Consider the following 10844-nt stretch of genomic DNA (forward strand, 5'->3'; position numbering starts at 1 on the left):
CTGTGTGTATGGAGTCACAGTTTTTGAAGCATGACTGGCTTAAATACTGTTTACCATATATATGTAAACAAACATACAAATAAACACAGTAGACGATATCACGATTATCAAAAATGATTGAGGTCATGTTCCTTTATTATACGATAAATCGATATCGCAATTATTGTGACAGGACTATGCGTTGTTTAAAACACAGAAACATGAATAAGAAAATTCACACATTGAATTTTGAGACACTGGTTGTTTAATATTTTATATACAAAGAATAAATGTGACCGTTTACTGTAAACATAACTCCACATAAGACCCAGTGAAGAGTGCATGTAAGGCATTTTCTTCAGGTAGTTTCAGTTTCAGCATAAACACTGTAAACCGTCTTCACTCAGGCAGACATACAGTAATAAAACTGTAAATGCAGATGAAAATCTGAGTTGACTAAATGATGAGCAGGAATGAAATATATTGGCCAACATGCCCAGTTCAGGAAAGTCAACAACGCCTAGCAGTATTTACCAACCCGAACCAGGAGCAAAGGGCAGCGGAGCAAAGGGGCGTCTCACTAACGTAGCCATACAACTGAACAGAGCTGGACTGAGCAAAGAGCACACTTTTACACATGTTTCGGTACAACCTAACTCAATTACAAGAGCATAAACTGTAATATAGTAAAAAATTGGGCAATGTATTTTAATCTAACTCAATTAGTAGTAAAAGCAAAAGTAAAAGTACTGTATCACAAGCATAAACTGTACTATAGTGACAGTATGGGTACTATATAACAATCTAACTCAATTAAAAAAAACATAAGCTGTAATATAGTGAAAGTATAGGCACTGTATTTTAATCTAACTCAATTAAAAGAGCCGAAACTGTACTACAGAGTCCGGATACAGTATTACAATCTAAATTAATTAATAAAAAAAGACTTCTGTAATTATAGTACAAATACTGTATCACAAGCATAAACTGTACTATAGTGACAGTATGGGTACTGTATAACAATCTAACTCAATTAAAAGAGCAAAAACAGTACTATATCGAAAGTACAGGTACTGTCTCACGGTATAACTCAATTATAGAAGCAGAAACTGTATTATAGTGAAAATATGAGTACTGTATCACAATCTAACTCAATTAAAAGAGCAGAACCTGTATTTTAGTGAAAATATGGGCACTGTATCACAATCTAACTCAATTAAAAACACAGAAACTGTCCTATAGTGAAACTATGGGTACTGTAAAACAATCTAACTCATTTAAAACACAGAAACGGTACTATAGTGAAAATATGTGTACTGTATCACAATCTAACTCAATTAAAAACACAGAAACTGTACTATAGTGAAACTATGGGTACTGTAAAACAATCTAACTCAATTAAAAGAGTAGAACCTGTACTATAGTGAAAATATGGGTACTGTATCACAATATAACTAAATTAAAAACACATAAACTGTTCTATAGTGAAACTATGGGTACTGTAAAACAATCTAACTCAATTAAATGGGCAGAAATTGTATGATAATAAAGGAAAGTTACTGTATCACAATATAACTCAATTAAAAGAGTGACAATATAGGTACTGTAGGACAATTCCAACTCAATTAAAAATATTATGCTCTAAAATAGTGAAAGTATGGCTACTGAAGCTTTACCAGCTAGATTAAAAGAACAGAATCTGTACTATAGTAAAAGTAAAGTACTTTAACACATTCAAGTATTTAACAGTAAATGCTTTACCACATAAAAGTAAGACATCGGAATCGTTTTTAAAGAATCTGACGTATGGAAGTCCCCTGAGTTTTGCTTCTTATACTGAAAAAGAATGTAATGAAAGTACTTGATTTAAATGTGAACATCGTTAGCAAAGTTTTGTCTGTAGATTTCAACTAAATCCAGTGTAACCTGAAGTTTGAGTACGTGCAGATCAGGACGGAACAGAAACCATGCAAACTATGTGCTGCAGTTACAGATGACAGACATGTTGCACTGATAATAGTGGTGTTTAGCGGTTCAAAGTGAGTGCTGGTTCAGTCCGGTGTGGAAAAAATCCTGCCCTGAACTTTCCCTCATTTAGTACATGGAATAAAAACACACCAGAGTTCAACTAGACAGAATAACAGACGTCACAGTGTTGTAGTTGTGCAGTAAAGTCTTCTCTCCTTCTGTTATTATATACATATATTTATATTTATGTTAACTTATGTATATATATGTGCTAACAGCATTGACCCATCCTATAAACAACACCTCACTCTGATGATCTGTATATATTATATATTATGATTCCTTATATATTATGTTAGAATGATTGTGAAACCTTTCCAAAGTTTTGCATTAATGCACAGATATGACCTGAAATGTGATCAGAACTTCATCACTAATCATAAAATTAGAGGGTGTAGCATTGTGCTGCTCTATATAATATACAGCTCTGGAAAAAAATAATAGACCACTTAAAAATGATGAGTTTATATAATTTTACCAAAATGAATATGGAATATAATATAGATATGGAATATAATCAAGAGAAAGATATAAAATCACACCCCATCAAACCAAGATGAGCTACTTTTTTTTTTTTTTTTTTTGCACCAGGAGTGGCGGCATAAAGTTATCCAAAAGCAGTGTGTAAGACTGGTGGAGGAGAACATGCCAAAATGCATGAAAACCAAAGTTATTCGACCAAATATTGATTTATGAACTCTTAAAACTTTATGAATATGAACTTTTACGTTTTCTTTGTATTATTTGAGGGCTGAAAGCTCTGCATCTTTTTTTTTGTTATTTCAGCCATTTCTCATTTCCTGCAAATAAATGCTTTAAATGACAATATTTTTATTTGGAATTTGGGAGAAATGTTTGTTAATAGTTTATAGAATAAAACAACAATGTTCATTTCACTCAAACATAAACCTATAAATAGCAAAATCAGAGAAACTGATTCAGAAACTGAAGTGGTCTCTTTATTATTCCTGAGCTGTATAATGCTGTCAGGAGGAGCTTAAATACATAGAAGTCTATAGTGGTGCCACTATGATCGGCTGGGTAGATGGCGCTCTTTCCCCTCATCACTCCAAAGGGTGATGTCGATTAGCAGAATGTGTCTGTGAGCAAATTATTTTACATATTTTCCTATTTAGTCCATTAACTTGGGGCTAATATTTCTAAACAAAACAATATAACGTCAAAGATTACTCTGACAAACTTTTACATCAGCAATAAACAAAATGAATGAGAAGGTCAGTTTCCGCTGCTAAGAAGCGACTCTGAAATAGCAATCCGCCAAAATCAGAGCACACCCGGATCTTATAGGGAATTGCTGATTTGTTTATTATTATTTATTGATTACGCCTAAAACACACCTATAATTAATTAAGAGAATAAGTCCATGCCTTTTATGCGTTTCTAATAAATGTATTCAGCTACTTTCAGTTACATTCATCATTTGTTTTTAGTTTTCAGACGTGATATCGATCTAATCTCAATTTAGGTCAAATTTATACGGAAAATGGAACATTTTTGAGGTTCACAAACACTCAAGCACCGCTCCCAGCTAACAGAGAGCATTATAAGATCGTTTGGCAAGGTATTGAATAGATTCCAGGAAGGTTAGCCTGTTACATTACAGAAACAATGTTCCAGGAACATTCTGAAAACGTGTGACATGATAATGATTTGCATCACAACGTTTAAAATGTTAAATTAAAAGGTTTTAAGAACATCCAAAAAACTTGACAGATCGAACGTTCTAAAAATCTTAACTGCAACATTCAGAAAAATACTTTTTAGCTGGAATGTCATTTCCTGGCAGTGCCAAAAGCTGAGAAGTGAAAATGTACAAAATTCTTCATGATCTTGTCTGCTATACTCTTTCTGAGCTAAATTATCACTAAAATTTCTAAATTCTACAATAATAAAAATGTAAAAATATTATTTTTCATTTGCTGTTCAGTAAATTACAGCATATACAAAATTAGTCATTTATAGAGCTCTTAAAGTTATACTGTATATGTATTTCTGTGCATAAAATGTTTAAAGCAACTTCCTGTTGCTTTTAATTAAGTCTAATAATACAATATTAACCTATTTTAGCAAAAGCAGTCTTGAAACACCACCCAAAACTAGCAGCACAGTGTTGAGATGTTTTAAAGGGTCAACAATGGCCGGAGGAGCTGCCCTGAGAGGAGTCACCTCCTAAATCCACAGAGAGTCTCTGGAGATAGTCCTCAGACTGCATGATGAAGTCCGTCCACTCCTCACACGCTTCCGCCAGGCCCGGCCCGGTTCCTCCATACTCTGGCGGGAAGATAGCCTTTGGGAAGTGCTCGTAAAGACTCGCCGTGTAGGAGCTGCCGTGGATGTGAACCTGTCAGATGAGATTAACGATTATTAACATCCTTCATTAAAGAATTTATTATGCAGCTCCACCTTAAGCTTAAGGTTGGTGTTCCTAATAAAGTGGCCAGTGAGTGGAAGCACAAGAAAGTAGGTGTTTCTAATAAAGTGGCCAGTGAAAGGAAGTTTAAGAAGGTAGGTATTTCTAATAAAATAATAAAGTGGCCAGTGAGGACAAGCACAATGTACTGTATGGTGTTTCTAATAAAGTGGCCAGTGAGTGAAAGCACAAGATACTGTGGTAGGTGTTTCTAATAAAGTGGCCAGTGAAAGGAAGTTTAAGAAGGTAGGTGTTTCTAATAAAGTGGCCAGTGAGTGAAATCACAAGATACTGTAGTAGGTGTTTCTAATAAAGTGGCCAGTGAAAGGAAGTTTAAGAAGGTAGGTGTTTCTAATAAAGTGGCCAGTGAGTGAAATCACAAGATACTGTAGTAGGTGTTTCTAATAAAGTGGCCAGTGAGTGAAATCACAAGGTACTGTAGTAGATGTTTCTAATAAAGTGGCCAGTGAGTGAAATCACAAGGTACTGTAGTAGGTGTTTCTAATAAAGTGGCCAGTGAAAGGAAGTTTAAGAAGGTAGGTGTTTCTAATAAAGTGGCCAGTGAGTGAAATCACAAGATACTGTAGTAGGTGTTTCTAATAAAGTGGCCAGTGAGTGAAATCACAAGGTACTGTAGTAGATGTTTCTAATAAAGTGGCCAGTGAGTGAAAGCACAAGGTACTGGAGTAGGTGTTTCAAGTAAAGTGGCCAGTGAGTGAATTCAGAATGTAAGTAAGTGTTTCTAATAATATGGCCAGTGACAGGTACTGACCCGTTGTTTTATCTTGTCTGGTAGGAATGGTCGAATCATCTTAAAGACTGGACGGAAAAATATGGGCTCGTTGATCAGATGGATGCCTCGAACTTTTAACGGAAAGGAATCCTGTAAAACAGAAGAACTGAGTGGTAAACTGACAGCACATTTTTCACTTGCTATTCTGATTCCGAAAATTCTGACAGGCTGGAAAAAAACATTAAAGCAAAGCACAACAAAACACTTTTACCAGAACCAAATTATGATTTATTTTAGAACACTGGTCAGAACATCTCCAGAACATCAAGTATGTCTTGTGGGGTGTTCCTGGTATGCGGTGGTCAGTACCTACCAAAATTGTCCAAGGAAGAACAACTGGGGTCATGGGTACCCAATACTCACCGATGTTCATAAAGGCTCCACCCACCTCTTAACTTACATGACTTAAAGGATGTAGTCTTGGTGTTCTTGATACCAAAGAACTTCTTCAGAGGTCAACATGGATTTTTTATTTTCCAGTCCCATGACTTTAGGTATTATTATTATTATTTGGTATATAATATTTAAATTATATATACATAAATACATACTGTAAGTACACTTGAAATCTTCTTTGCCAAGAACGGATTTATCTGGAAAGCGTGAGCAAAGCACCAGCCCTGCAGGTCAAAAATAGCCTTCAGACCATTGATCTGAGTGTCTCTCTCTTGGACGATCAGCTCTGACGTTATGAGGCTCACCCGGAAAACCTCGTACGCTGAGAACTCCTTCGGATTCCACTGACCTAAAGAGAATGGAAATACACACATTTACATGTATATTTTATATATCTGACATCTCGACTACTAAACTGCACATGCTGTGTTTCTGTAGCTCAATAAAAATTAAGGGATGTTCAAAACACACTTATGTAGTTACTGTATTATAAATATCTAGATATCAATAGGAAACTCACTGATCCTGTAGATTAGAATTCTACTCCCAGCATCGTCTCTGGATTTCAGAACCCCGTGGTAATTGTTCTTCAGAAGGCCGATGACGGAGGAGGGCTGGAGGTTAGCGCTGATTTCAGGACACTCCTGCCTCCATTTATGATAGTTAATCAGCAGCTGTAGAGAAACGACAGGTTAGAAAGGACACAGTAGGTGTTTCTAATAAAGTGGCCAGTGAGTAGAAGGACAAGATTAGTAGGTGTTTCTAATAAAGTTAGGGAGTAGAAGCAAAGGAATGGCAAGTGAGTAGAAGCACAAGGTACTGTAGTCTGTGTTTCTAATAAAGTGGCCAGTAAGTAAAATGACCAAGGTACTGTAGTAGGTGTTTCTAATAAAGTGGACAGTGAGTGGAAGCACAAGAAAGTAGGTGTTTCTAATAAAGTGGCCAGTGAGTGGAAGCACAATGTACTGTAGTAGGTGTTTCTAATAAAGTGGCCAGTGAGTGGAAGCACAATGTACTGTAGTAGGTGTTTCTAATAAAGTGGCCAGTGAGTGGAAGCACAATGTAATGTAGTAGGTGTTTCTAATAAAGTGCCCAGTAAGTGGAAGCTCAAGAAGGTAGGTGTTTCTAATAAAGTGGCAAATGAGTAAAAGCACAAGGTACTGTAGTTGGTGTTTCTAATAAAGTGGCCAGTGATTGGAAGCACAATGTACTGTAGATGTTTCTAATAAAGTGGCCAGTAGGTGTAAATGTGGTAGATAATAATGTATGCAGACTGTACCAATAAAGTACCTCTACACTTATATATATATTTTATTGTCTCTAAAAGCTGATTTATCACACATGACCCACATTTAAAGAAAAACGCATTGTTCTTAGGGCTGACCTTCCTCAGTAGATAAGGAGCAGTGATAATATAATCAGTTCAAACTGCCACTTAACCAAAGTGCTTTACAATTTAATTACACTATACTGTAAAATATAAATAAATATATCACAATGTATATAATATACTGCTGCTTACAGTTTTCCTCAGTTGTGTTATGCATTTATTAACACAAATTTGCACAACAGTAAGTGTATTTCTTAAAACAGTTCATGCAAACAGCTCCACACAATGGATCAGAATGGTCCCAGTAATACTTAGAGGAAACGAGTTGGTCAATTCCGGAATATAACGTTTTTAACGATATTTTTAGGCAGGCTAAAGTTCAGATTTAGATAAAATAAAAGTAATTAAAGAAATAACAGTTACTTCCATCCTAAAACACAAACTAGGTTGGTTATGATTCTCCTGTTTAAAGCTTTCTGTGCTGGGTGGACAAAAATGAACCATTTGTTAAGCATGGTGGTGGGAGCATCATTCCCTGGAGCTGTTATGCTGTCAGTGAAACTGCTATATTGCTCAGACTGAAACAGAAAAAGGAAGAAGGAGGAGTAGTACATCTGAATTTCCCAATATTACTCCAACCATGATCTAGACAGAGATGGACACAGATGGATGTTACAAAGAGCAATGACAAACACACATCAAAGATGGCTGTGATGAATAGGACATGCTAACAATACACTTTCGGAACGCCCTGTGCACTATTAAAAATATGTGGCCTTTGATTAACTGAAGTCTGTTCCAGGAAACCAACAAATATAACTAAACTCTAGCAATTCTCTTTAATACATACAAAATCAAATATCCAAACAGAAAATTGCCAGGGGGCTTGGTAATGGTGACCAAAATTGCAGTAAGATACTTTGAAATATGTTCACTTTTGACATTGATCAGTGACTTCAGAAAACCAACAATAACATTAACATTAATTAACATTGCTACCAAATTCATGTTTGTTTCTGTAAAAAAAGAAGAATGTCACTCAGTCTGCTCAAATATTGCTTTGATGTTTAGGGCTGGGTATAAATATTTGACAGCAAAAATCCCAAAAAGGTACCAACCCAAATGTCTGGTTACTGAAGTAAGTACTGAAAGGTAAAAAAAAATCTGTGCTTATTTTCAATACTTTGCATGAAACGCACCAAACATAGAGAGAGCACACAGCAAGGCACCCTGTCACAAACAAAATCTCTCACTCGCTCTCACTTGTGCTGTCTCTCGCTCACTCGTGCTGTCTTTCCTTCTATCCTGCTGTCTCTTGCTCTCCCTCTATCACACTTTCTCTTGCTCACTTGCTCTGTCTCTCGCTCACTCTCACTGTCTAGCACGCTGTCCATCGTCCATCCCTCTTTCACGCCGTCTCTTGCTATCTCATTCTGTCTCTCACTCACTGATGCAGTCTCCCACTCTCTCTATTGCACTACACCCTGTAATATTATAATGAATCATGAATTTAATTCATTTTTAAAGGGATTGACACCACAAAAAAATATATATAATTGAATCTAATGCTGATATCTCTTAAAAAAACTCTTAAAATCTGAAATGCATCCAGCAATATGCTTAAAGTAAAAAAAGTCTTTTCATGATAACAGTATGAGAATGAGATTACTCATGTACTCATTATACATGTGACAATAATAATTGCTTTTTGTATTTTTTGGTCACAAATTTGAAAAACATACTGAAAAAAGTATCGTTTGGGTATCAATATCGAATTTTCAATTATCGTATCACTGTCGGTATTAAAAAATAACTGTAAACAGCTGTGACTGAGGTAGGTATGACTGAGTTTGAACACTGAATTACCACCAGTGGGTAGTGATGATCTAGATGTCTGGCTAGAATTGTCCATTGAACAGCAAACTCAATTCTACAAATTCAGTGCAGGAGACCCCACCTACATATCCCACAGTTCAGTGCAGCAATCATTAGCTTCCAATGGACAGTGCTAAAAGTGTTAATGTCTTATACCTTTTGGCATGCAGATTATTGTAAAGGCAGATAGACACATAGGTAGACACACACTGAAAGATAGGCAGACAGACAAACAAAGACAAGACCAACACTTAGACAGACTAACAGACAGACATTTATAGAGATACATAAACATACGAATAGACAGGCAAACAAAGTCATATAGAGAGATAGACAGACAGTAAAACAAATATGTAGACCTACAGTCAGACATACATTTAGACAGATACAAAAACAAACATAAAGTTAGATAGATAGTTAGAGAGACACATTTACAATCATAAGTGTTTGTAAACAGAAAAATAGACAATTATAAAGTTAGAAAAAGTGTGTAGACAGACAAGAGACAGACACATAGGAAAATGTTAGAAAACTGACAGAGAGACAGAAAAATATAACTACAAACAAAGTTAGAAAACAGACATCCAAAGAGACATACACATAGATAAACATAAAGTAAGAAAACAGACAATTACAGAGACAGACAAATAGATAAACAAAGTTTAAAAAGAATGCAGACAGACAGTCAGAGAGACAGTGAGACAGATAGTGAGACAGACAGGTAGAGAGGCAATGAGACAGTTCTACAGATAGAGGGACAGACAGCTAGACAGACAGTTCTACAGATAGTGGGACAGACAGTTAGAGAGAAAGTGAGACAGTTATACAGACACTGGGTGAGACAGTTCTACAGATGGTGGGACAGACAGTTAGAAAGACAGTTCTACAGAGAATGGGACAGACAGTTAGAAAGGCAGTAAAAGTTATACAGACATTGGATGAGACAGTTCTACAGATAGTGGGACAGACAGTTAGAAAGACAGTTATACAGACAGTGGGACAGACAGGTAGACAGACAGTTTCGTGTGGAGAGAGCAGGGGTGCTGGTGTGTGTTTACTTTCAGAGCGAGGTCCAGATCGAAGTCCCGGGCTCGGAGAAACTTCAGCAGGAACGGGTCGGTCAGATCCTGCTGGACTCTGCTGAACGCCTCCCGCTCCGCGCGCTCCCGCAGCTCCCGCACGAGCCGCCGCACCCGCTTATCCTCCGCGGGCAGCTCGTTCAGATCACAGCGCGCGGCTCCGGACGGCTTCATACCGGACCGCTCATACTGGGCTTTACTGGATCAGAACCGCACTTATAGAACCGCGGAGACAGTGAACACACCACTCAGCACAAACCTCCCCGCCCACTGCACCCGGCCCCGCCCCCTGCCCCGCCCCTGCACAGCAGCACACTCATATATGTTATTCCCATATTATTACAAGATTATTAAAACACAGAAAATTATTTCAATAGTTTAAACTATAAATACCTGAATACTTATATCCCCTAAAAGTATACAGTTTATATAGTTTATATAACTAAGCTGTCCACGTGTATAAATCTTCTGTGTACTGCGCCACCTACAGGAAATTAGTAGTAGTTGAGATGCAATTAAATGAATGAATGGAAGTTTTCTCAGTTTAAATGATGATTCTTTATGTTAAACAAATAATATTAAATATAATGCAATACTTCCTTTTAATTGATGTAAACTAATCACATAAAACATGAAACAATCTGAGGCATGCAATAGAATAGAATAGAATAGAATAGAATAGAATAGAATAGAATAGAATAGAATAGAATAGAATAGAATATCAGCTTAAAACTTTTTATAATACAGTACCATGAAAAAGTTATTGGGCAACTCATCTCAGACTCACAACACACCTGACCTTTAGACCTCAGCAGGGTCAGCAGCACAGACTCACCTCTGCTCACACAGGAACATTCAACCACATTATCTAACATTCTAGCTCTATATTTCTGCACTCAAAAACTGCTTTTATCACTTTTTACATTTACTTGT

The 10844-nt window shown here is 36.5% G+C and overlaps 1 protein-coding gene across 1 annotated transcript; it reads right to left on the reverse strand.

Annotated features, from left to right (window-relative positions):
* Positions 1 to 226: 226 nt before the first annotated feature.
* Positions 227 to 10145, reverse strand: ttpa (tocopherol (alpha) transfer protein). Its single transcript, XM_007245096.4, has 5 exons — positions 9891 to 10145; positions 6148 to 6301; positions 5783 to 5976; positions 5211 to 5321; positions 227 to 4369 (listed from the first exon to the last, which is right to left on the reverse strand). Exons 1-5 carry the CDS (start codon positions 10083 to 10085, stop codon positions 4157 to 4159), a joined length of 867 nt encoding a protein of 288 aa, XP_007245158.2. The 5' UTR covers positions 10086 to 10145; the 3' UTR covers positions 227 to 4156.
* Positions 10146 to 10844: the final 699 nt, after the last annotated feature.

Source organism: Astyanax mexicanus, chromosome 18, assembly GCF_023375975.1.
Source record: "Astyanax mexicanus isolate ESR-SI-001 chromosome 18, AstMex3_surface, whole genome shotgun sequence".
In the NCBI taxonomy this organism is placed as follows: domain Eukaryota; kingdom Metazoa; phylum Chordata; class Actinopteri; order Characiformes; family Acestrorhamphidae; genus Astyanax; species Astyanax mexicanus.

Coding starts and splice junctions, on each gene's coding strand:
- ttpa (XM_007245096.4), bottom strand. CDS start 10,085: ATGAAGCCGTCCGGAGCCGCGCGCTGTGATCTGAACGAGCTGCCCGCG. Junction 6,302..9,890: donor ATCTGGACCTCGCTCTGAAA/GTAAACACACAC, acceptor GTTTCTCTACAG/CTGCTGATTAACTATCATAA. Junction 5,977..6,147: donor AATTCTAATCTACAGGATCA/GTGAGTTTCCTA, acceptor CATTCTCTTTAG/GTCAGTGGAATCCGAAGGAG.